The sequence below is a fragment of the Aquarana catesbeiana genome, linkage group LG08 (assembly GCF_042186555.1).
Source record: "Aquarana catesbeiana isolate 2022-GZ linkage group LG08, ASM4218655v1, whole genome shotgun sequence".
NCBI classification, from domain to species: domain Eukaryota; kingdom Metazoa; phylum Chordata; class Amphibia; order Anura; family Ranidae; genus Aquarana; species Aquarana catesbeiana.
This window is the reverse complement of record NC_133331.1, coordinates 75,684,889-75,710,143: the sequence shown is the minus strand read 5'-3', so window position 1 is coordinate 75,710,143 and position 25,255 is coordinate 75,684,889. Positions and strand designations below refer to the sequence as shown.

The following is a 25,255-nucleotide window of genomic DNA, read 5'->3' as shown; positions in this document are numbered from 1 at the left end:
CTGCCACCAAGAAGAAGACAAACACAGGCCCGTCGTGCCCATAATGCCCTTCCTGCTGCATTCACCAATCCTAATTGGGAACCCACCACTTCTGCAGCACCCGTACTTCCCCCATTCACATCCCCAACCAAATGCAGTCGGCTGCATGAGGGGCATTTTCTTTATGTCCTCCCGAGTAGGGATGAGCTTCGAGTTTGAGTCGAACTCATGTTCGACTCGAACATTAGCTGTTTGCAAGTTCGCCGAACAGCGAACAATTTGGGGTGTTCGCGGCAAATTCGAATGCCGCAGAACACCCTTTAAAAGGCTATGGGAGAAATCAAAAGTGCTAATTTTAAAGGCTTATATGCAAGTTATTGTCATAAAAAGTGTTTGGGGACCCGGGTCCTGCCCCAGGGGACATGGATCAATGCAAAAAAAAGTTTTAAAAACGGCCGTTTTTTCAGGAGCAGTGATTTTAATAATGCTTAAAGTCAAACAATAAAAGTGTAATATCCCTTTAAATTTCGTACCTGGGGGGTGTCAATAGTATGCCTGTAAAGGGGCGCATGTTTCCTGTGTTTAGAACAGTCTGACAGCAAAATGACATTTGGAAGGAAAAAACCCATTTACAACTACCCGCGGCTATTGCATTGCCGACAATACACATCGAAGTTCATTGATAAAAACGGCATGGGAATTCCCCACAGGGAAACCCCGAACCAAAATTAAAAAAAAAAAATGATGTGGGAGTCCCCCTAAATTTCATACCAGGCCCTTCAGGTCTGGTATGGATATTAAGGGGAACCCCGCGCCAAAAAAAAAAAAAAAAAAACGGCATGGGGTCCCCCCAAAAATCCATACCAGACTCTTATCCGAGCACGCAACCTGGCAGGCCGCAGGAAAAGAGGGGGGGACGAGAGTGCGGCCCCCCCTACCAGGCCACATGCCCTCAACATTGGGAGGGTGCTTTGGGGTAGCCCCCCAAAACACCTTGTCCCCATGTTGATAAGGACAAGGGCCTCATCCCCACAACCCTGGCCGGTGGTTGTGGGGGTCTGCGGGCGGGGGGCTTATCAGAATCTGGAAGCCCACTTTAACAAGGGGACCCCCAGATCCCGGCCCCCCCCCCCGTGTGAAATGGTATTTCACTAAAAAACTGTCAAAAATGTTAAAAATGACAAGAGACAGTTTTTGACAATTCCTTTATTTAAATGCTTCTTCTTTCTTCTATCTTCCTTCATCTTCTTCTTCTTCTGGTTCTTCTGGCTCTTCTGGTTCTTCCTCCGGCGTTCTCGTCCAGCATCTCCTCCGCGGCGTCTTCTATCTTCTTCTCCTCGGGCCGCTCCGCACCCATGGCATGGGGGGAGGCTCCCGCTCTTCTCTTCATCTTCTTCTTCATCCTCTTCTCTTCTTCCTTCTTCTCTTCATTTTCTTCTCCGGGCCGCTCCGCATCCATGCTGGGACTTCCCTGTGGCATTCCCCGTGATGTCACAGGGAAGTCCCGTCAAGTCACCGTGCGTCAGAGGGGGGCGGGGTCACCGGGTGGCCCCGCCCCCCGTTATTTAAAAACCGTCAGACGAGGAGACTCCGTCACACAGCGGGAGCCTCCCTCCATGCCATGGGTGCGGAGCGGCCCGAGGAGAAGAAGATAGAAGACGCCGCGGAGGAGATGCTGGACGAGAATGCCGGAGGAAGAACCAGAAGAGCCAGAAGAACCAGAAGAAGAAGATGAAGGAAGATAGAAGAAAGAAGAAGCATTTAAATAAAGGAATTGTCAAAAACTGTCTCTTGTCATTTTTAACATTTTTGACAGTTTTTTAGTGAAATGGTAGGGGTAAGTACCCCCTTACCATTTCTCACAGGGGGGGGCCGGGATCTGGGGGTCCCCTTGTTAAAGGGGGCTTCCAGATTCCGATAAGCCCCCCACCCGCAGACCCCCACAACCACCGGCCAGGGTTGTGGGGATGAGGCCCTTGTCCTCATCAACATGGGGACAAGGTGTTTTGGGGGCTACCCCAAAGCACCCTCCCAATGTTGAGGGCATGTGGCCTGGTACGGTTCAGGAGGGGGGGCCGCACTCTTGTCCCGCCCTCTTTTCTTGCGGCCTGCCAGGTTGCGTGCTCGAATAAGGGTCTGGTATGGATTTTTGGGGGGACCCCACGCCGTTTTTTTTTTTTTTGGCGCGGGGTTCCCCTTAAAATCCATACCAGGGTCTGGTATGGAATTTAGGGGGAACCCCACGTCATTTTTTTTTTTTTATTTTGGCCGGGGTTCCCCTTAATATCCATACCAGACCTGAAGGGCCTGGTATGGAATTAAGGGGGACTCCCACGTCATTTTTTTTTTTAATTTTGGTTCGGTGTTTCCCTGTGGGGAATTCCCATGCCATTTTTATCAATGAACTTCTATGTGTATTGTCGGCAATGCAATAGCCGCGGGTAGTTTTAAATGGGTTTTTTCCTTCCAAATGTCATTTTGCTGTCAGACTGTTCTAAACACAGGAAACATGCGCCCCTTTACAGGCATACTATAGACACCCCCCAGGTATGAAATTTAAAGGGATATTACACTTTTATTGTTTGACTTTAAGCATTATTAAAATCACTGCTCCTGAAAAAACGGCCGTTTTTAAAACTTTTTTTTGCATTGATCCATGTCCCCTGGGACAGGACCCGGGTCCCCAAACACTTTTTATGACAATAACTTGCATATAAGCCTTTAAAATTAGCACTTTTGATTATTCATGTTCGTGTCCCATAGACTTTAACGGTGTTCGCGTGTTCGAGCGAACTTTTTTCCTGTTCGCATGTTCTGGTGCGAACCGAACAGGGGGGTGTTCGGCTCATCCCTACTCCCGAGTACCCCTACCCAATGAACCCCCTCAAAAATTTCAGCAATTTCCTTGGGGTGTCTACTTTCCAAAATGGGGTCATTTGGGGGGGTTTTGTACTGCCCTGCCATTTTAGCACCTCAAGAAATGACATAGGCAGTCATAAATTAAAGGCTGTGTAAATTCCAGAAAATGTACCCTAGTTTGTAGGCGCTATAACTTTTGCGCAAACCAATAAATATACACTTATTGACATTTTTTTTTACCAAAGACATGTGGCCGAATACATTTTGACCTAAATGTATGACTAAAATTGAGTTTATTGGATTTTTTTATAACAAAAAGTAGAAAATATCATTTTTTTGAAATGTGTGACTGTCATTGAGAATGTAAACCAAATCTGTGTATGAGGGGTTCCCCAAACCTGAAGTGCCCCAGGCCACCCAAGGTCTAAATTTGGCCCTGACTGCATTATTTTTTTTCTTTAATAAATTCTTTATTTATAGGAGTTGACAGTGCAGTTTGACAATAACGGTCATATAAACACATAGTATGGCATAAAAGTACACCGGAGATTTTAGGCATTATTTATTTTAATAATAGTTTTGTTATATATTTCTTAATGAATTCTGCAAATGGTGTTTTCAGGCTATCGCATTACAGCAGGTCCCTTTAAGATGGATGGGGGCCCCAACTATCAAAGATTGTACCCAAGGAGTGAAATTCCAGACCAGGTGCAAGGAAGGGGAAAATGTAACTATGTAAAACACCTTCCTCCTTACCACCCCCCCACCACCTCCTTCTAGTCTTTGCTGCCCATTTCCCTCACCATCTAAGTGCCAGTTAATAAAAAAAAAAACTCCCCCATCAATGATTAATGTAATAAAGGTCTGTTATATAAGCAAATGTTCTGTCAGCTCTTGCTATTTCTAAGTGCTATGCAAAGAGACTTGAATTATGAAGTGGGGGGCCAGTGTGTTGGGGCATGGGCTCCCTGGAATCCATAAGCCCCTAGAAGAAGCTTGCTCTCACCCGATGTAAAGCTCCCACCAGAGCTGTTATTAGGGATGGAACTAGAAGACTTCAGATCTTACACAGTTGTAAATTCTTACCTGTACCATCCTCTGTTAGTGAAGCTTTAATTTCTATATGTCTATTCTGCTCTTTGATATTGAAATAATGAAGGTCAATCTCTTTGGACAGGCACCCTTTACTGTCAGTCTACAGGAGAAGAAACCACAAAGTGTCATTATTATATAAAAATGTACTTATTTAGTTGAGAGAGCAAAAAAGTATTTTAAAAGACATACTACAAAAATTAGAGAAGGGAAAGGAATCTCACAGACACTCACGCTGATGTAATTGGAAAAAGACACAAGTCCATCTAGTTCAACCAATAAAAAAGGGGGAAAAAAATATAATCCTATATACACAATCCTATACCCACAGTTGATCCAGAAGAAGGCAAAAAAAAACAACAAAGCGTGATCCATTTTGCTCCAGCAGGGGAAAAAATTCCTTCCTGATCCCTGAGAGGCAATCAGATAATCCATGGATCAATTTTACCTATAAATGTTTGTACCCAGTTATATTATGTACATGTAGGAGAGAATCCATGCCTTTTTTAAAGCAATCCACTGAGCTGGACAGAACCACCTCTGGAGGGTGTCTATTCCACATTTTCACAGCTCCTACTGTGAAGAAACCTTTCGGTATTTCGAGATTAAATCTCTTCCTCCAGATGTAAAGAGTGCCCCCTTGTCCTCTGTGATGACCTTAAAGTGAATAACTCATCACCAAGTTCACTATATGGAGCACTTATGTATTTGTACTTGTTGATCATATCCCCCCTTAATCTCCTCTTCTCAAGAGAGAATAAATTCAGCTCCTCTAATCTTTCCTCATAGCTGAGCTCCTCCATGCCTCTTATCAGTTTGGTTGCCCTTCTCTGCACTTTCTCCAGTTCGCCGACATAATTTTTGTATACTAGAGCCAAAAACTGAACTGCATATTCCGGATGAGATCTTACTAATGATCTCTATTTATGATATATTTCTGTTACTAAATGGTGATATGGATTGTTTGATATCTCAAATAAAATCTATGTAGCTAAATTATTTTATCTGATAGTCCAAGCTTGTTAGCAAAGCGAATATCCTCATCAATGTAAGTAAAATCTCCATGTATGCATATGAAAAGTCCACCAGGGTGCAGATGATTCAGTATGTTTGAATGAATTTCCAGTGAGTGGTAGTCATGCAAAAAGCAAAGCCTAGACTAGAGTGTAAGAGCCATGCCAAATGTGGAAGAAGAGATTCCAGTTGAGGCCAAGGAATGAGATGAATATTCAGCCCCCATTCACACCGTTGCAACTTGTCATGCAATTTGACATTTTCAAATTACATGACAAGTCACACTCTATTGTCCCCAATGGAACTGTTCAAATCAGTGCCACGCTGACTTTGCGGCACCGCACCGACTTGAAGAATAGGTTCCTGCACTATTTGTTTGCGATTTCAGGTGTTACTTGCATAGTAATCTGTGCATGAAGTCCCACAGATGTCAGCCAAGTCACACCAGAAGTCGCACTGACCCGCGGCTTTGAAATCGTGTAATTTGGAGCAGGGTCGGACTGACAACTCATGGGGCCCCCGGGCAATAGGAGATTATGGTGTCCCCAGGCAATCAGAGATTATGGGGCCACACAGTACACACACAGTATACAATCACACAGTATACACACACACACAGTATAAAATCACACAGTATACACATACATGTACACACAGTATACACAGACATGTTTCAATTGGCTGAGAAGTAGGGATGAGCCGAACACCCCCCTGTTCGGTTCGCACCAGAACATGCGAACAGGAAAAAAGTTCGTTCGAACATGCGAACACCGTTAAAGTCTATGGGACACGAACATGAATAATCAAAAGTGCTAATTTTAAAGGCTTATATGCAAGTTATTGTCATAAAAAGTGTTTGGGGACCTGGGTCCTGCCCCAGGGGACATGGATCAATGCAAAAAAAAGTTTTAAAAACGGCCGTTTTTTCAGGAGCAGTGATTTTAATAATGCTTAAAGTCAATCAATAAAAGTGTAATATCCCTTTAAATTTCGTACCTGGGGGGTGTCTATAGTGTGCCTGTAAAGGGGCGCATGTTTCCTGTGTTTAGAACAGTCTGACAGCAAAATGACATTTTGAAGGAAAAAACTCATTTAAAACTACCCGCGGCTATTGCATTGCCGACAATACACATAGAAGTTCATTGATAAAAACGGCATGGGAATTCCCCAAAGGGGAACCCCGAACCAAAATTAAAAAAAAAAAATGACGTGGGAGTCCCCCTAAATTCCATACCAGGCCCTTCAGGTCTGGTATGGATATTAAGGGGAACCCCGGCCAAAATTAAAAAAAAAAAATGACGTGGGGTTCCCCCTAAATTCCATACCAGACCCTTCAGGTCTGGTATGGATTTTAAGGGGAACCCCGCACCAAAAAAAAAAAAAAAAACGGCGTGGGGTCCCCCCAAAAATCCATACCAGACCCTTATCCGAGCACGCAACCTGGCAGGCCGCAGGAAAAGAGGGGGGGACGAGAGTGCGGCCCCCCCTCCCTCCTGAACCGTACCAGGCCACATGCCCTCAACATTGGGAGGGTGCTTTGGGGTAGCCCCCCAAAACACCTTGTCCCCATGTTGATGAGGACAAGGGCCTCATCCCCACAACCCTGGCCGGTGGTTGTGGGGGTCTGCAGGCGGGGGGCTTATCGGAATCTGGAAGCCCCCTTTAACAAGGTGACCCCCAGATCCCGGCCCCCCCCCTGTGTGAAATGGTAAGGGGGTACATAAGTACCCCTACCATTTCACGAAAAAAGTGTCAAAAATGTTAAAAATGACAAGAGACAGTTTTTGACAATTCCTTTATTTAAATGCTTCTTCTTTCTTCTATCTTCCTTCATCTTCTGGTTCTTCTGGTTCTTCTGGCTCTTCTGGTTCTTCCTCCGGCGTTCTCGTCCAGCATCTCCTCCGCGGCGTCTTCTATCTTCTTCTCCTCGGGCCGCTCCGCACCCATGGCATAGGGGGGAGGCTCCCGCTCTTCTCTTCTTCTTTTCTTCTCTTCTGTTCTTCTTCATTTTCTTCTCCGGGCCGCTCCGCAATCCATGCTGGCATGGAGGGAGGCTCCCGCTGTGTGACGGCGCTCCTCGTCTGACAGTTCTTAAATAACCGGGTGGGCGGGGCCACCCGGTGAACCCCGCCCCCCTCTGACGCATGGTGACTTGACGGGACTTCCCTGTGACGTCACGGGGAATGCCACAGGGAAGTCCCGTCAAGTCACCGTGCGTCAGAGGGGGGCGGGGTCACCGGGTGACTTGACGGGACTTCCCTGTGACGTCACGGGGAATGCCACAGGGAAGTCCCGTCAAGTCACCGTGCGTCAGAGGGGGGCGGGGTCACCGGGTGGCCCCGCCCCCCGTTATTTAAGAACTGTCAGACGAGGAGCGCCGTCACACAGCGGGAGCCTCCCTCCATGCCAGCATGGATTGCGGAGCGGCCCGGAGAAGAAAATGAAGAAGAACAGAAGAGAAGAAAAGAAGAAGAGAAGAGCGGGAGCCTCCCCCCTATGCCATGGGTGCGGAGCGGCCCGAGGAGAAGAAGATAGAAGACGCCGCGGAGGAGATGCTGGACGAGAACGCCGGAGGAAGAACCAGAAGAGCCAGAAGAACCAGAAGAACCAGAAGATGAAGGAAGATAGAAGAAAGAAGAAGCATTTAAATAAAGGAATTGTCAAAAACTGTCTCTTGTCATTTTTAACATTTTTGACACTTTTTTCGTGAAATGGTAGGGGTACTTATGTACCCCCTTACCATTTCACACAGGGGGGGGCCGGGATCTGGGGGTCACCTTGTTAAAGGGGGCTTCCAGATTCCGATAAGCCCCCCGCCCGCAGACCCCCACAACCACCGGCCAGGGTTGTGGGGATGAGGCCCTTGTCCTCATCAACATGGGGACAAGGTGTTTTGGGGGGCTACCCCAAAGCACCCTCCCAATGTTGAGGGCATGTGGCCTGGTACGGTTCAGGAGGGAGGGGGGGCCGCACTCTCGTCCCCCCCTCTTTTCCTGCGGCCTGCCAGGTTGCGTGCTCGGATAAGGGTCTGGTATGGATTTTTGGGGGGACCCCACGCCGTTTTTTTTTTTTTTTTTTTTGGCGCGGGGTTCCCCTTAAAATCCATACCAGACCTGAAGGGTCTGGTATGGAATTTAGGGGGAACCCCACGTCATTTTTTTTTTTTAATTTTGGCCGGGGTTCCCCTTAATATCCATACCAGACCTGAAGGGCCTGGTATGGAATTTAGGGGGACTCCCACGTCATTTTTTTTTTTTAATTTTGGTTCGGGGTTCCCCTTTGGGGAATTCCCATGCCGTTTTTATCAATGAACTTCTATGTGTATTGTCGGCAATGCAATAGCCGCGGGTAGTTTTAAATGAGTTTTTTCCTTCAAAATGTCATTTTGCTGTCAGACTGTTCTAAACACAGGAAACATGCGCCCCTTTACAGACACACTATAGACACCCCCCAGGTACGAAATTTAAAGGGATATTACACTTTTATTGATTGACTTTAAGCATTATTAAAATCACTGCTCCTGAAAAAACGGCCGTTTTTAAAACTTTTTTTTGCATTGATCCATGTCCCCTGGGGCAGGACCCAGGTCCCCAAACACTTTTTATGACAATAACTTGCATATTAGCCTTTAAAATTAGCACTTTTGATTTCTCCCATAGACTTTTAAAGGGTGTTCCGCGGCATTCGAATTTGCCGCGAACACCCCAAATTGTTCGCTGTTCGGTGAACTTGCGAACAGCCAATGTTCGAGTCGAACATGAGTTCGACTCGAACTCGAAGCTCATCCCTACTGAGAAGGTACTGGAGAGATAGGGCAGCTATAATCTCAGGATTTTTATACCAAAAGGATGTAGGTAAGGGACATTTCAGAGACAGATGTAAAAAAAAACCACAGATTTTTACATACTGTCCCTGGTTCTACTGAGGCTGGCAATCCTGATGGGGCCCCCTAGTGGCCCAGGGCCCTTGGGCAGTGCCAGAGTGGCTCAATGGTCAGTCCGCCCCTGATTTGGAGTGAAGTTGCACGATTTCAAAGTTGGATTTGGTGTGAACGGGGGCTCATAGAGAGAGTACCCCACCCTGCTTTACTCCACCAAAAACAGAGACATCAGTTTCAGGTGCCATTTTCTTTTTTCTTAGATTGTGAAAAGTCTCTTGAAGAAAAGTGATTTACCTTTGTGCCTGTTATTTTAGAGCATTTTTTTAATTCATTTTCTTCAGGGTAGTCATAATTATATTCAGAATAATCAGGCTGGTTCATAGTATAGCAGACTTCGGCATCTAGGGTGCCATGCACAGGCTTTCCATAAGTGTAACTAAAAAAAGAAGGTGAGGAAAAGGCTTTGTTAATATGATTTTCAGTGAAATAATCATTGATGAACCATCTTTACTGTCTACACCTTTCTATGAAGCAGAAAGAGGACCTTTAGTGTTGGTTCACACCAAATTGATTTGAATGGGCTGAAATCGCACTGGATCACACAAAAAGTAATGCATTTACTACTTTTAAAAATGCACTGCAACCGGATTGCATGGTACTGCATCGTTTCTACAAAGGAGGAGTGCAGAGGTGGGAGAATAAACATTCAAGGGAATTGGCGTTAGTAGGAATGTGTGTCCATTGCATTAGGTCAAAAGCAGTTGCATCTCCTCCATGGGTGCAATGTGTTCTGGGCACATGGGCCCCAAGGGGTGTGGGGCCCACTGTGCTGTCACACACTGTACAACCTGGAGGGGAACCAGCATTCCAATTATATAATACAAATCATACTTTTCAACAGTCCTTGATTGCCTGGGACTGTCCCATATTTTCCCCCAAATCTCAGGGTTATGTGGACCTTAAATCTGTTCTGCAACAATCTGCTTTATTCCCTCTGCCTGTGCAGTAATCAAGAGCATCAGGAAATGACCTTCTAAACTGTTCATAGCACTGGGTCAAATTGTATCTGTCCTGCACGGTTCTGCTTGGTACAGGAGGTGTCAAGCCAGCGTAGAGCAGGAAGAGAATCAGTAGACCGCTGTCCTGCAATGTGCACTTTTATGAGAGAATAAATAAATTTCTGAAAAAACAGAAGCAGTATGCTGAATTTTAACCACATGCCGACCGGCCAACAGAAATTTTACTGCTGAAGGCATGTGGTCTGGAATGGTTCAGGGGGGGCTTGTTCCCTCCCTTTCCTAACCTGCCAGACTGCACGCTCGGATAAGGGACTGGTATGGATTTTGGGGGGACCCCATTCCATTCTTTTTGTATTTGTTGTGGGGGTTCCCCATAGAATACATACCAGACCCAAGGGGCCTGTAATGGATTGGGGGTGGGGGCCATGCTGTTTTTTTTTCTTGTTTTTGTATTGCCGGCAATTTTTTTTTTTTACTTTCAGCTGTCAGTGGAGAACCCTGCTGACTTATCATTTGTTAAGGATGTGGCAGCTACCGGCTCCTTAACAACCATGACAGTTATTGGTTGTTAAGGATGCCAGTGGCTGCCTGCCCCTTAGGAAGCAGCTATTGACAGCCTGTGCTAAGGACACCGGCTATCGCTGGTTATAAATTACCACAGGCTTTCACTACTAAAATACCACATTACTATATAAAATAACTGATAGCGTTTTTAGTGAATGCTAAAATATTTTTTGAAAAACGCTGTGCGGTATCTTAGCGCATACTTGGACCCCAGTATCTTTGATCACTGCCACGTCAGTATATGATGACACTGTACTGCACTGGTGAGAGTATGTAAAAAAAAAAAGTTGTGAAAAATGTTTTTTTTATTTAATTTCTTCATTTTCCGAAAAATTGTGCCCAAACTTACAACTTCAAAAAACTTGCCATGCCTCTTACTAAATACCTTAGACCAGGGGTCATCAAATTATGGCCCTCCAGTTGTTCAGCAACTACAATTCTTATCATGCCTAGTCAAGTCTGTGAATCTCAGAGCTTTACAATGCCTCATGGGATGTGTAGTTCCGCAACAGCTGGAGGGCCGTAGTTTGAAGCTACCTGCCTTAGACTGTCTACTTTCGAAACAGTGGTAATATGGGGGGGATTTGTACTGTCCTTGTATTTTAGGGCCTCAAGAAATAAGATAGGCAGTCTTGTAGGCTCTATAACTTTCACACAGACTAAGCCCAGGTTCACACTGCTGTGGGTTAGAAATCGGGTTATTCAGACCTGAAGGGTCTGGTATGGATTTTTGGGGGGAACCCCATGCCATTTTTAAAAAAAAATTTGGTGTGAAGTCCTCCTTAATATCCATACCAGACCTGAAGGGCCTGGTAATGGAATTTTGGGGGACCTCCACGCATTTTTTTTTCAATGACTTTTATGTGTATTGTCGGGACCGACAATTTATTAATAGCAGGCACTAGCACTAGTACTTCTAAATGACTTTTTTTTCCTTTAGAAATGTCATTTTGCTCTCGGACTCTTATAAACACAGGAAACATGCGCTACTTTACAGGCATACTATAGACACCCCCCAGGTACGAAATTTAAAGGAATATTTCACTTTTATTGTTTCACTTTAAGCATTATTAAAATTACTGCTCCCGAAAAAACGTCAGTTTTTAAAACTTTTTTTTGCTTTGATTCATGTCCCCTGGGGCAGGACCCGGGTCCCCAAACACTTTTTATGACAATAACTTGCATATTAACCTTTAAAATTAGCACTTTAGATTTCTCCCATGGACTTTTAAAGGGTGTTCCGCGGCTTTTCGAATTTGCCGCGAACACCCCAAATTGTTCGCTGTTCGGCGACGGGCGAACAGCCAATGTTCGAGTTGAACTCATGTTCGACTCGAACAGATAGCCCATCCCTAGTTGCGATGAAGAAAAAATAATGCTGCCTGAAGAGTTTGGCAGATGTTGATGCTTTGCAACTGCTTTGCAACTGCCTCCATTCACTTCTATTGAAATGAACCCCAAGCACACCGTAAATGCGCCTATGGTGTTTACAGTGCATTTAAGGTGTAGTTGCAAAGAATCAAAAGTGATCATTTCACTTTTTTCGTTTTGTACAAAAAAAAAAAAACACATCTCACAAGTAGGGATGAGCCGAACACCCCCCTGTTCGGTTCGCACCAGAACATGCGAACAGGAAAAAAGTTCGTTCGAACATGCGAACACCTTTAAAGTCTATGGGACACGAACATGAATAATCAAAAGTGCTAATTTTAAAGGCTTATATGAAAGTTATTGTCATAAAAAGTGTTTGGGGACCTGGGTCCTGCCCCAGGGGACATGGATCAATGCAAAAAAAAGTTTTAAAAACGGCCATTTTTTCAGGAGCAGTGATTTTAATAATGCTTAAAGTCAAACAATAAAAGTGTAATATCCCTTTAAATTTCGTACCTGGGGGGTGTCTATAGTATGCCTGTAAAGGGGCGCATGTTTCCTGTGTTTAGAACAGTCTGACAGCAAAATGACATTTTGAAGGAAAAAACTAATTTAAAACTACTCGCGGCTATTGCATTGCCGACAATACACATAGAAGTTCATTGATAAAAACGGCATGGGAATTCCCCAAAGGGGAACCCCGAACCAAAATTAAAAAAAAAAAATGACGTGGGAGTCCTCCTAAATTCCATACCAGGCCCTTCAGGTCTGGTATGGATATTAAGGGGAACCCCGGCCAAAATTAAAAAAAAAAATGACGTGGGGTTCCCCCTAAATTCCATACCAGACCCTTCAGGTCTGGTATGGATTTTAAGGGGAACCCCGCACCAAAAAAAAAACGGCGTGGGGTCCCCCCAAAAATCCATACCAGACCCTTATCCGAGCACGCAACCTGGCAGGCCGCAGGAAAAGAGGGGGGGACGAGAGTGCGGCCCCCCCTCCCTCCTGAACCGTACCAGGCCACATGCCCTCAACATTGGGAGGGTGCTTTGGGGTAGCCCCCCAAAACACCTTGTCCCCATGTTGATGAGGACAAGGGCCTCATCCCCACAACCCTGGCCGGTGGTTGTGGGGGTCTGCGGGCGGGGGGCTTATCGGAATCTGGAAGCCCCCTTTAACAAGGTGACCCCCAGATCCCGGCCCCCCCCCTGTGTGAAATGGTAAGGGGGTACATAAGTACCCCTACCATTTCACGAAGAAAGTGTCAAAAATGTTAAAAATGACAAGAGACAGTTTTTGACAATTCCTTTATTTAAATGCTTCTTCTTTCTTCTATCTTCCTTCATCTTCTGGTTCTTCTGGTTCTTCTGGCTCTTCTGGTTCTTCCTCCGGCGTTCTCGTCCAGCATCTCCTCCGCGGCGTCTTCTGTCTTCTTCTCCTCGGGCCGCTCCGCACCCATGGCATGGGCGGGAGGCTCCCGCTCTTCTCTTCTTCTTTTCTTCTCTTCTTCTCTTCTTCATTTTCTTCTCCGGGCCGCTCCGCAATCCATGCTGGCATGGAGGGAGGCTCCCGCTGTGTGACGGCGCTCCTCGTCTGACAGTTCTTAAATAACGGGGGGCGGGGCCACCCGGTGACCCCGCCCCCCTCTGACGCACGGTGACTTGACGGGACTTCCCTGTGGCATTCCCCGTGACGTCACAGGGAAGTCCCGTCAAGTCACCGTGCGTCAGAGGGGGTGGGGTCACCGGGTGGCCCCGCCCCCCCCGTTATTTAAGAACTGTCAGACGAGGAGCGCCGTCACACAGCGGGAGCCTCCCTCCATGCCAGCATGGATTGCGGAGCGGCCCGGAGAAGAAAAGAAGAAAAGAAGAAGAGAAGAAGAGAAGAAAAGAAGAAGAGAAGAGCGGGAGCCTCCCCCCCATGCCATGGGTGCGGAGCGGCCCGAGGAGAAGAAGATAGAAGACGCCGCGGAGGAGATGCTGGACGAGAACGCCGGAGGAAGAACCAGAAGAGCCAGAAGAACCAGAAGAACCAGAAGATGAAGGAAGATAGAAGAAAGAAGAAGCATTTAAATAAAGGAATTGTCAAAAACTGTCTCTTGTCATTTTTAACATTTTTGACACTTTTTTCGTGAAATGGTAGGGGTACTTATGTACCCCCTTACCATTTCACACAGGGGGGGGGCCGGGATTTGGGGGTCACCTTGTTAAAGGGGGCTTCCAGATTCCGATAAGCCCTCCGCCCGCAGACCCCCACAACCACCGGCCAGGGTTGTGGGGATGAGGCCCCTGTCCTCATCAACATGGGGACAAGGTGTTTTGGGGGGCTACCCCAAAGCACCCTCCCAATGTTGAGGGCATGTGGCCTGGTACGGTTCAGGAGGGAGGGGGGGCCGCACTCTCGTCCCCCCCTCTTTTCCTGCAGCCTGCCAGGTTGCGTGCTCGGATAAGGGTCTGGTATGGATTTTTGGGGGGACCCCACGCCGTTTTGTTTTTTTTTTTGGCGCGGGGTTCCCCTTAAAATCCATACCAGACCTGAAGGGTCTGGTATGGAATTTAGAGTGAACCCCACGTCATTTTTTTTTTTTAATTTTGGCCGGGGTTCCCCTTAATATCCATACCAGACCTGAAGGGCCTGGTATGGAATTTAGGGGGACTCCCACGTCATTTTTTTTTTTTTAATTTTGGTTCGGGGTTCCCCTTTGGGGAATTCCCATGCCGTTTTTATCAATGAACTTCTATGTGTATTGTCGGCAATGCAATAGCCGCGAGTAGTTTTAAATGAGTTTTTTCCTTCAAAATGTCATTTTGCTGTCAGACTGTTCTAAACACAGGAAACATGCGCCCCTTTACAGGCACACTATAGACACCCCCCAGGTACGAAATTTAAAGGGATATTACACTTTTATTGATTGACTTTAAGCATTATTAAAATCACTGCTCCCTGAAAAAACAGCCGTTTTTAAAACTTTTTTTTGCATTGATCCATGTCCCCTGGGGCAGGACCCAGGTCCCCAAACACTTTTTATGACAATAACTTGCATATTAGCCTTTAAAATTAGCACTTTTGATTTCTCCCATAGACTTTTAAAGGGTGTTCCGCGGCATTCGAATTTGCCGCGAACACCCCAAATTGTTCGCTGTTCGGTGAACTTGCGAACAGCCAATGTTCGAGTCGAACATGAGTTCGACTCGAACTCGAAGCTCATCCCTACTCACAAGGTGTTTTGAGGAGGGCTGCTTGACACAACATAAATGTCTGTACAACACATCCAAAATGCTCATTAACACTTTGAGTGCATAAATACGCTTTAAGGCTGCTTTAGAATTGTACACCTGTCTGAGAGAGCTCTAAGATATGGGGCTTCCTTCATTGACTTCACGCTCATTGCAGGTAGTGAAGCAAGGATGAGGATGACAGCATTTGTACCTTTATAAACAAGTCAGCTGTGAAAGCTGTTATATTTCTTAACCACTTCAGCTCCAGAAGATTTTACCCCCTTCATGACCAGGCCATTTTTTTCTATACCACTATTTTAACTGGTAATTGGGCGGTCATGCAACCCTGTACCCAAACAAAACTTGTATTATAATTTTTTACACAAATAGAGTTTTCTTTTGGTGGTATTTGATCACCTCTGGGTTTTTTATTTTTTGTGCTATAAATGAAAAAAGACAGAACAATACTTTTTACTTTCTGCTATAAAGCATATTCAATAAGAACATTTTTTATACTACTAATGGCACTGATCAGCGACTTATAATGGGACTGCAATAGTGTGGCGGACAAACTGACACTGAGCAGGAACTAACTGCCACTGACATCACCAGTGAAACTAATAAAGTGATCAGTGATAATACTATACACTGTCACTGTACTAATGACACTGGCTGGGAAGGGGTTAACATCTAGGGCAATCAAGGGGTTAAATGTGTGCCTAACAATGTGTAATGTGGCTAAAGTGTGCTGCTGTTACTAATAGATCTCTAAGTTTCTCATCCCTGCAAAGCAAAACAAACAGAGATTGTTCTCTGTGTACAGAGCTCTGTGTTGAATGTCAACACAGAGCTCTGGACTGTGATTGTACACAGCCGATCAGAAGGTCCCGGCCGTGAATCATTGGCCGGGACTTGCTGACAGGCTCCCGCCGTGTACAGTCACAGCAGGTGCAGGAAGGGGGGCGTGCATGCACGTGCCTGATACCCGGAAATAGGCAGCAATGTATGGGTACGTCCTTTTGTCTACAACGGCCGCCCATTCACAGTACATTGCATCCGGGTGGTTGTTAAGTGGTTAAATTAAACAGGTTCCCTCCAACGTCAGTAATAATTACACTGTAAATGATTGGACTGATTTCTGAAAAATAATGGTCATCCAATGTCTGCAGTGACTTTCAGAAGACAAAAAATCTCACCTGCCACAAACCTCCAAGTTAAAGGATTTTTCTGTAAAAACCACATTGGACGGCAGGTTGATGAGAAGTTCAAACCTCTTGAGAACTGCATGGTATGAAAAACAGCAATGAAAACATATTCAATAAATATGGTTTATTTAACCTCCCTGGCGGTATGATTATGTCTGATTTTTGATGCTCAAAGCAATGTTTTGCATGGAAATTTGGCGTTTTATTTTGTAGGCCAGTAATTCTTACTGATAACTCACTTAAATCTGTCTAAACAAGAGTCTAGTAGACATCCCGGGTAAGATAAAGTTTGAAACACAAAATCATAAATTATAATATAAAAAAAAGTATAAATAATCATATGCAAATAATAAAAATACATTTTATTCAAAAATGTAATCAAATGAAAAACACTGAAATTTGCTCAGTCATAGAATTGTCACTGTCGTCACTTTCAGTGTCTGATGACGAATTTTCACTATCGCTTAATTCTGTAAGTGATTCTTCTTTACTATCGCTGTTTTCTAGCTGGTCAAAAAATGCTTTTGACGTAAAGGGACGCTTTTTGGTTGCCATGGACGTTCTCAAGTTTCCAGGCAGAAAGAACAGTATATATAATATAAAAGTGCAGGCAGGGCACTGGACAAAGCACTTGGGACAAAAGGAATGTGAAATGATTTAATACAGTAATGTAATCTGTAAGATTACAGTGTATTGTATGTGTTATGTTTTGTGTACTTTTTTTAATTTGCCGCCGGGCTCCGCCCCCCATGCGTCGCGACGCTCTCAGGGAACGGAGCCTGGAATACAGAGGCATCGGGCAGAGGACGCAGCGGGGGGGGGGGAGCATCGCAGGATCCTGGGGACAAGGTAAGTAACCTGTACCAGGATTCTGCAATGCAATCCTGAGTGGATGTAAACCTCTTGTTTAACAATTACAAATACATACACTACGTGTTAGCGCTTTCTTTAAAAATCAAAAACACATTAGCTGCGCCTGCATTTTTTCATCCCTGTGCCTGTCACAGCCCTCTGAAAATCGCTGGTCCGTGGGCGTGTCTACGGGCCGGAGCTTGGTAGGCGGAGTCCTGACATCACTGAAGTCTGTGAAATCAGTTATCCTCACACACACTGCCTTAATGGTTGGACACTTTTACTGTGTAACTACTACTTGAAAGTAGGGCATTACAGTAAAAGTACCCAGCCATTGAAGGGTTAATTGCAGTGGGGGCTGTTTTTTTTGTGGGGGGGCGGCAAATAACCACCCCCCCGAGCGGCTGGCGACACCTCCCCCCGAGCTGTAAGCCGGTTGGTCTGGCACTTACTGAATCTAGGTGGGCAGTGGGCAGCGGGCAGCGGCTCCGTGTCCTCTCCTTCATCACGGCTCTAGGTGGGCAGCGGGAGCGGATCCTCCCTTCCTCCTAGGCATCCAATAGAATCACCTGTCCTTTCAGCCAGTCGGGTGACGGGTCTCAAAACCCGCTTCCTGATTGGCCGGTAGGAGGATCAGTGTTATAATAGTGAATATTCATTCGCTGTTGTAACACACCTGGGCGAGCTCCGTTCGCACTCCCTGCCCACCCTATTTTGAAGCTCTAATCAGGTACTTGAAAAAAAATCCCCGCCATTGTAATTCATGCATCCAGCAAGGGGCCGTCTTATTTGATCCGACTTTGGCATGCGACTTGTGCTCTAATAATCTTGGGCATAATGGGGTGGTGACGTCATAAGGGGCGGGGCCCCCTGGATGATGTCACTCGGTGACTCCACCCCATGCCAATATAAGTAGTGGCACACCGCCCACCCAGCATTAGAGCGGGAGAGAGCGTCGAGTCAACATCGGAAGAAGAACAGAGGGAGAAGACAGCGAAGACCCGGCAAAAGAGCGAGAAGACAGCGGACAAGACTCGGCAGAGGCAGCAGACAGAGGGAAAAGAACTGGAGAGGGCTAGAAGACATTAGCAGAGAAGACCCGGACAGGGGAGAAGAACCGGCAGAGGCAGAAGACATTCGCAGAAGAGGCAGAAGAGCCGGAGAGGGTAGAAGAAATCGGAAGTGACGGCAGAGCTGCCTTAATAAATTACTTTAAAAACCTGTGTACTGCGTTTTTTTTTTTTTTGCCACTTTTTTTTTAGGTGAATGGGTAGGGGTACGATGTGTCCGATACTCATTCACATGGCGTAGGGGGTGGGATCTGGGAGCCTACTTGTTAAAGGGGGCTTCCAGATTCCGATAAGCCCCCCCGCCCGCAGACCCCGACAACCAAGCCAGGGTTGTCGGGAAGAGGCCCTTGTCCTTATCAACATGGGGACAAGGTGCATTGGGGTGGGTGGGGGCAAGCCCCCCTGCCCCAAAGCACCCACCCCCCATGTTGAGGGCATGCGGCCTGGTACGGTATGGGGGGGGTCGCTCGGATAAGGGTCTGGTATGGATTTTGGGGGGACCCCACACTTTTTTTTTTTTTTTTGGCTTTGGGGGTTCCCCTTAAAACCCATACCAGGCCGAAGGGCCTGGGGATGGGAACCATTTTTTTTCTTTTTTTATTTGGCGTGCAGTTCCCCTTAAAGATTCATACCAGACACAAAGTGCCTGCATTGTCGGGATCAAAGTGGAATCCCTATTCATTGAAGTCGTACTGATGTCGGACTTCAAGTCACAGGGCAAAGTCGGATCCACAGTCGTACAACTGTCGTGCCGTACCAGTGTGAACCCGAAGCATCCCTCCCCCCCTCCTCCTCCGTTAGCAGAGATAAGCACAGATAAGTGTCAGCTGTGTGCTAATTCATGACATTTGCTCGGGCTGGAGTTCCTTTCAGAGCGATCTGTGTGATTGGCTGTGGGATGCACTCCCCTTCTCTCATGCCCATGCATAAGTCTCCCAATTAGTCTGTCAGTCACAGGAGATGAGGGGTGGCAACACAATTTTTTTCGTGTGTCAGTTTTCTTTACTGTAGGAGATCGGAGAGGATTGTAGATGACTGGCTGCTCCTTTCCTGACCAAACTAGGGGCAGATGGCTTCTATTACTTTGCTATGTGAGGTAGACTGGTTATTTCAATTTTGATGTTTCAGGTTTACATAACTCTACCTTCAACCTTACCTTTGCAAAGTGTGTCTGTTTAATGTCAATTTTAATCATTTGTAACTCTTACTATCATAGGGCTAGAACACAAAATATTATTTCGTGAGCACACCCATGCAGACGTGATGTGAACGTCTAACAGGGGGAGGGGCCCGAAGGTGGCGCCGGAGTGGAGGATGGAGGCGTGCAGGACAGAGCGGGTCGGCGTGCAGAGGGCGAGCGGCGCGATGAGACACTGAAGCTGCTTCACGCCCTGTGCGCTCGGGAGGACGCAGCTGGCGTCCCTGGCATCACCAGCAACAGAAGGAGGAACTGATTGGCGGGCAGAGGGCGGGCGGCGAGGTGAGAGTCAGATGCCGCTTCATGCTCTGCACGTGTGAGAGGACTCGGCTGGCGTCCCAGTCACATCCAGCATCGGAAGGAGGAACAGATCCCTGTGCGGAGACCCTAGCAGGGTAACAGAGCGACAGAGTGGAGGTAGAGCTTACATGGCTAAACGAAATCAAGCTGATGAACAGCGTCATTCCCCCCTATCCAACCCCACACTGGACCTAGAGGTGACTGGATCACCTGGAAACACTACAGCACAGAGCACTGCAACACAGGGAGTTGGTGAGTTAAAATACAGAAGAAGACATCCTCCCCAGGTATGATTATATTGATTTGAGGAACTGTTGATCTACTGTTGATCTATTAAATGATAAAGGATATGTACCGGAGGGGTGGGAGGTGAAAATAACGGAGGAGGAAGGAAAGGAAAGGGTTATATGAGAGACTGTCTATTTAAACCCGCCCATCCAACCCGGCAACCATCAGTTTAACCCCTAAAGCACCGTCAGGAACGAGGCATCGGTGGGAAGAAGGAGGGAAGCTTATAACCAAGGCCACAGAATTATTAAGGTGCTGTTTGGTGCCAGCCCCCCAAAGAGACGGAACTTATTTACAGCTTAAGAGTATCAATAGAAAAGGTATACAGAAAGGGTGAAAGACCGGGCGAGGCGGGTATGTGTTTGCGCCCTGTGACTGGATATATTACAAGCAATTCCGGTTGAAGCATGAGAGGGCGCAATCAGAGAACAGCCGAACCCAAGACTCCCAGGGAGAGCCTTAATACAAGTACAATACAGAAATATCTCAAGGAAGCAAGCGCCAAAAGCCCTGTTGCTGATATGAAGCAAGCAGGAACGAAAGACAAAAAAACACAGCTGAAACAAAAAGGGGGACAGGGGGAAAAGCCTAGAGAAGAGATGGAGCAAGATGGCGCTGGCGTCATGAGTGATCTAGATGAGACAAGAAACACCATATCCCCTATAAGTAAAGCCGAGATGATAGAGATGTTTACGAAAATGGAAAACATTATCAGAACAGAAATCTCAAGTGTGCGCTCAGATATGAGTCATCTCTTACGTAGAGTGGAAGAAATAGAAGAAACAGCTGACTCACAGGCGAAAGAGATACAGCATCTAAAAGAGCAAATGAAGAAAATGCAACATGATAATCGCGTATTGATTTACAAACTAGAAGTGCAGGAAAACCAAAGCAGAAGACAAAATCTGCGCATAAGAGACCTCCCTGAACAACAAAACGAGGACGTAAGAAACAAGTTGCAGAAACTCTTTAATCCGATCTTGGGAAGAAGAGAAGATGAGGTCCTGAGGATTGATAGGGTCCACAGGACCAGGAAACCTCCAAACATGAGGCAAGACATCCCAAGAGAAGTAATAGTCAAGTTCCACTCATACGAAGACAACGAGAAGATATGGACCAATCTGAGAGGGGTCCCCCCCCCTCAGTTATGACAACAAAGAGTTAAAAATTTTCGCAGACCTATCAGCAGGAACATTAGCAAGGAGAAGGCAATTAAAACTCCTGTTGGATCAACTGAAAATGTCTAATCTGAAGTATAGCTGGGTGTTCCCAACATCCCTATTAGTGACAAAAGAAGGTAGCACATTTAAAATGAGGTGTCCGGAGGAAACGCGGGACTTCTGTGGAAATCTGGGTATTACCCCACCAGATGCTCTTACGTGAAAAAAATCGGGTAGGAGATACGAGGAGTAAGACAAGAGGAAGAGAAGAATAGAGGACTTTTTTTCTCTCTTCTACCCTTGTTTCCCTCCATGTCTTGGGTATGGACGGAGAGATAGACTGAAGATTGAAACTCTGTGACTTGGTATTTTTTGATATTAGAGGTGGGGGGGATGGGTATAGGGATATGGGGTTATAGCATTATAAAAGGTACAAGGCTGGATGTGACGGGAAGGTGATCTACGACTGGAATGCACGCCAAGGCCCCGCTGGCCAACTCTCTCTGCCGAAGGAGGCGGCGGGAGGTTGGCATCGGTGGCCACTGGAGGAGAGCCACCCCTGGGGAAATGGCTCGGGATATGAGATCTAGTGGGTCCCATATGTTCGGGTCAATGGCTGGTAGGGCCGGGGCGGGAAGGGAAGGTGGGGGAGGGAGGAGTGGGAAGGGGGGGGGGGACTCAACTGCAGAGTGGGAGTATACAGAGGTAGCCAGAGAAAAAGGGATGAAGTACAGACATGCCTGAGTTAAACCTTCTGTCCTATAATGTTAAGGGATTGAACTCCCCAGGAAAAAGACACAAGATCCTCAGGGAGCTACAACACTATAGAGCGGATGTAGTATTCCTACAGGAAATGCATTTGGTGCAGGAGTCAAATATTAAATTGTACTCTCCATGATTGCCCACCTGGTTTTACAGTGATACACCAATAAGTAGATCTAAGGGGGTGGCAATAGGGCTTTCTGGCTCCGTGAAATTCTCTGAATTGGGGAGATTGGCGGACCCAGAAGGGAATGTTAGATAAGAAAAAGCTTACTTTGGTTAATGTTTATTGCCCAAATAAAAACCCAACGACATTCTTGAAGGGGATGCTTTCCAAGTTGGTGGAATTTCGGGAGGGAGAGGTGGTTATGGCAGGGGACTTTAACTTCTGTCTGCACCCCGAATATGATAGTATGTCCTGGGCACAGGGGACAAGTAAGGTTCAATTAAGTATGATTAAGAAACGGTTAAAGGAAAACCACTTAATAGATGTGTGGAGAATGCAGCATTTAAAAACTAAGGATTATACCTTTTTCTCCCCTGTGCACGGGACGTACTCGAGGCTAGACTACATAATGGTAGATCACAGTTTGGTGGATTCTGTCAAGGAGTCTAGAATAGGGGTGATTTCCCTTTCAGACCATGCGCCAGTAACATTAAGGGTTAGTCTTACAGAAATACAAAATCAGTCTTATGCCCCGTACACACGGTCGGACTTTGTTCGGACATTCCGACAACAAAATCCTAGGATTTTTTCCGACGGATGTTGGCTCAAACTTGTCTTGCATACACACGGTCACACAAAGTTGTCGGAAAATCCGATCGTTTTAAACGCGGTGACGTAAAACATGTACGTCGGGACTATAAACGGGGCAGTGGCCAATAGCTTTCATCTCTTTATTTATTCTGAGCATGCGTGGCACTTTGTCCGGCGAATTTGTGTACACACGATCAGAATTTCCGACAAGGGATTTTGTTGTCGGAAAATTTTATCTCCTGCTCTCCAACTTTGTGTGTCGGAAAATTCGATGGAAAATGTCCGATGGAGCCCACACACGGTCGGAATTTCTAACAACACGCTCCGATCGGACATTTTCCATCGGAAAATCCGACCGTGTGTACGGGGCATTATTCTTGGAAATTAAGTGAAAATTTATTAGCGGATCCCAAAGTGTTGGAAAAAATTAAGGATGAACTAGAATCTTTCTTCAGAACCAACAATACAGAGGGAATTTCGCCGGCGGTGTTGTGGGAGGCGCATAAAGCGTATATAAGAGGGGTGCTTATATCCATAGGCTCCGGGCTGAAAAGAAAAAGAAGAGAGGAGAGGGAAAAACTCATGGAGGAAATCCAGAAATTAGAACAGGACCATAAAAAATCAAAAGGCCAATGTCAGGACAGCTTCCGACGGTTAGTAGCAAAAAGAGAAGAGTTGAGAGACAGCTTGGACAAGATACAAAGAGGGCCCTTAATAAATTATCAAAGGATAGATAAAATAAGTAAGCATCTGGCAAAGATATTGAGGAAGAAAAGAGAGAGCAATTATATTATGACAATACAAAATAAAAAAGGGGAAATAGTAGGCTCAAGTAGGGAAATAGCGGAAGAATTTAGAAAGTATTGGAGCTATACTCCATTAAACAAATGGGTTCAGGAGAAGGTAATAAGGAGGAGAAGATGGAGGAATTTTTAAAGGAAGCAGAGGTGGTAAAGATATCCGAAGAGGAGAGAGGTCTCCTCGATAAACCAATAGAAGAGGCAGAAATCCTTGCGGCCCTGAAGAGCAGTCCCAAGGGGAAGCGTCCCGGCCCCGATGGATTTACCTCATTATATCTGGTAAAATTTAAACAAATATTAATACCTAGATTAAGAAATTATTGGAACAAACTGGGCCCAGACTGTAAAATGGGAGGGGATGCGTTATTGGCGGCCATAACCCTAATCCACAAAGAAGGTAAAAACAGGGAGCTATGTTCGAGCTATAGACCTATTTCATTGTTAAATGCCGATGTAAAGTTATTCGCAAAAATCCTGGCATGGAGACTAAGAAACAAAATGACCACCCTGGTACATCCAGACCAGGGGTTTGTACCAGGAAGGCAGAGTAGGGATAACGGAGTAAGGTCTGTGCTCCTGGTAGAGTCCACCAAACAAGGCGGGCCCCCAATTCTATTCCTGTCATTGGACGCAGAAAAAGCGTTTGACAGGGTAGACTGGGGGTGGATGTTTAAAACTCTGGAAACAATGGGGTTGGGCCAGAGATTCATCTCGTGGGTGAAAATACTATACTCTAGCCCAACAGCATACGTGAAAACTAATGGGGTGACCTCCGGGTCTTTCCGGATGGATAATGGTACGAGGCAGGGGTGTCCACTGTCTCCCCTTCTGTTTGTCCTAACCCTAGAACCTTTATTGTCGTCCATCCGTAAAGATCCAGACTGCAGTGGGGTGAAAATAGGATCAGAGGAACATAAATTAGCGGCCTTTGCAGATGATGTGTTTTTTTATTACAAACCCTAGGATTACGATACCGAACATCCTGAAAAATCTGAAAAAATTTGGGGAGGTCTCAAACTTTAAAATCAATCCTGGGAAGTCTGAGGTGCTCAATTTGAATATAAGAAAAGAGGAGGAGGAGAGCCTGGCAGGGTCTTTCCCCTTCCCTTGGAGGAAAAAGATTAGATACCTGGGGGTTAAGCTATCGAATAATTTGAAGGAATTGTATTTGAACAACTATATCCCCCTGTTAGATGAAATTAGACGAGAGGAGGGAGGTCTATCCTATCACCCCCTTTCATGGCTTGGACGCATAAATGCGGTGAAAATGGTTATAATGCCCCAAATTTTATATAAGTTCCAAATGCTGCCCATCCCCCTCCCCCAGGTGTACTTCAGGGCTTTAAAAGGCCTAATACTGAGGTTTGTCTGGGGTGGTAAAAAGTCCCGAATTGCCAGTTCGGTCCTAAGTAGGAGGAAAGAGAAAGGAGGACTGTCGTTGCCTGATTTTTATAAATATTATAATGCGATGGTATTGACACGAGTTATAGAATGGACAAAGGGGGATTCAGAAAGGAGGTGGGCAAATATAGAGCACAGTATGAGTAATAAGGTTTTAAACCACATAATATGGAACCCACCTAAATACAGAGTACTTGACACAGAGATGCTGACACTAACACTTAATGCTTTGAAGGTGTGGGATCAGGTTCATATACAAAATAAATGGACGTACAACTCACCCTTGATATCACTTAAGGAAAATAATTTTTTTGCACCAGGTAAGAGGGAGGTGGGAGGGAACCGGATTAAAAGGGATAGTTTACAAATAAGAGATGTAATTAGAGAGGGGAAAATATGCACTTATTCTGAACTAAAAAAGAAGCCTGAGGATCTGACCATTGATCCTTGGAGGTACCTTCAGCTC

At 45.8% G+C, this 25,255-nt stretch overlaps 1 protein-coding gene across 1 annotated transcript in view; it reads right to left on the bottom strand.

Annotated features, from left to right (window-relative positions):
* The window catches only part of LOC141105853 (alpha-2-macroglobulin-like), a 368,197-nt gene that overhangs the window by 287,432 nt on the left and 55,510 nt on the right, over positions 1-25,255 (bottom strand). Inside the window, exons 7-9 of the mRNA XM_073595997.1 lie at positions 16,193-16,277; positions 9,119-9,260; positions 3,925-4,033 (exon numbers count right to left, since the gene is read on the bottom strand). Coding sequence (XP_073452098.1) covers positions 3,925-4,033; positions 9,119-9,260; positions 16,193-16,277 — 336 coding nt within the window. The remainder of the gene's footprint in view (positions 1-3,924; positions 4,034-9,118; positions 9,261-16,192; positions 16,278-25,255) is intronic.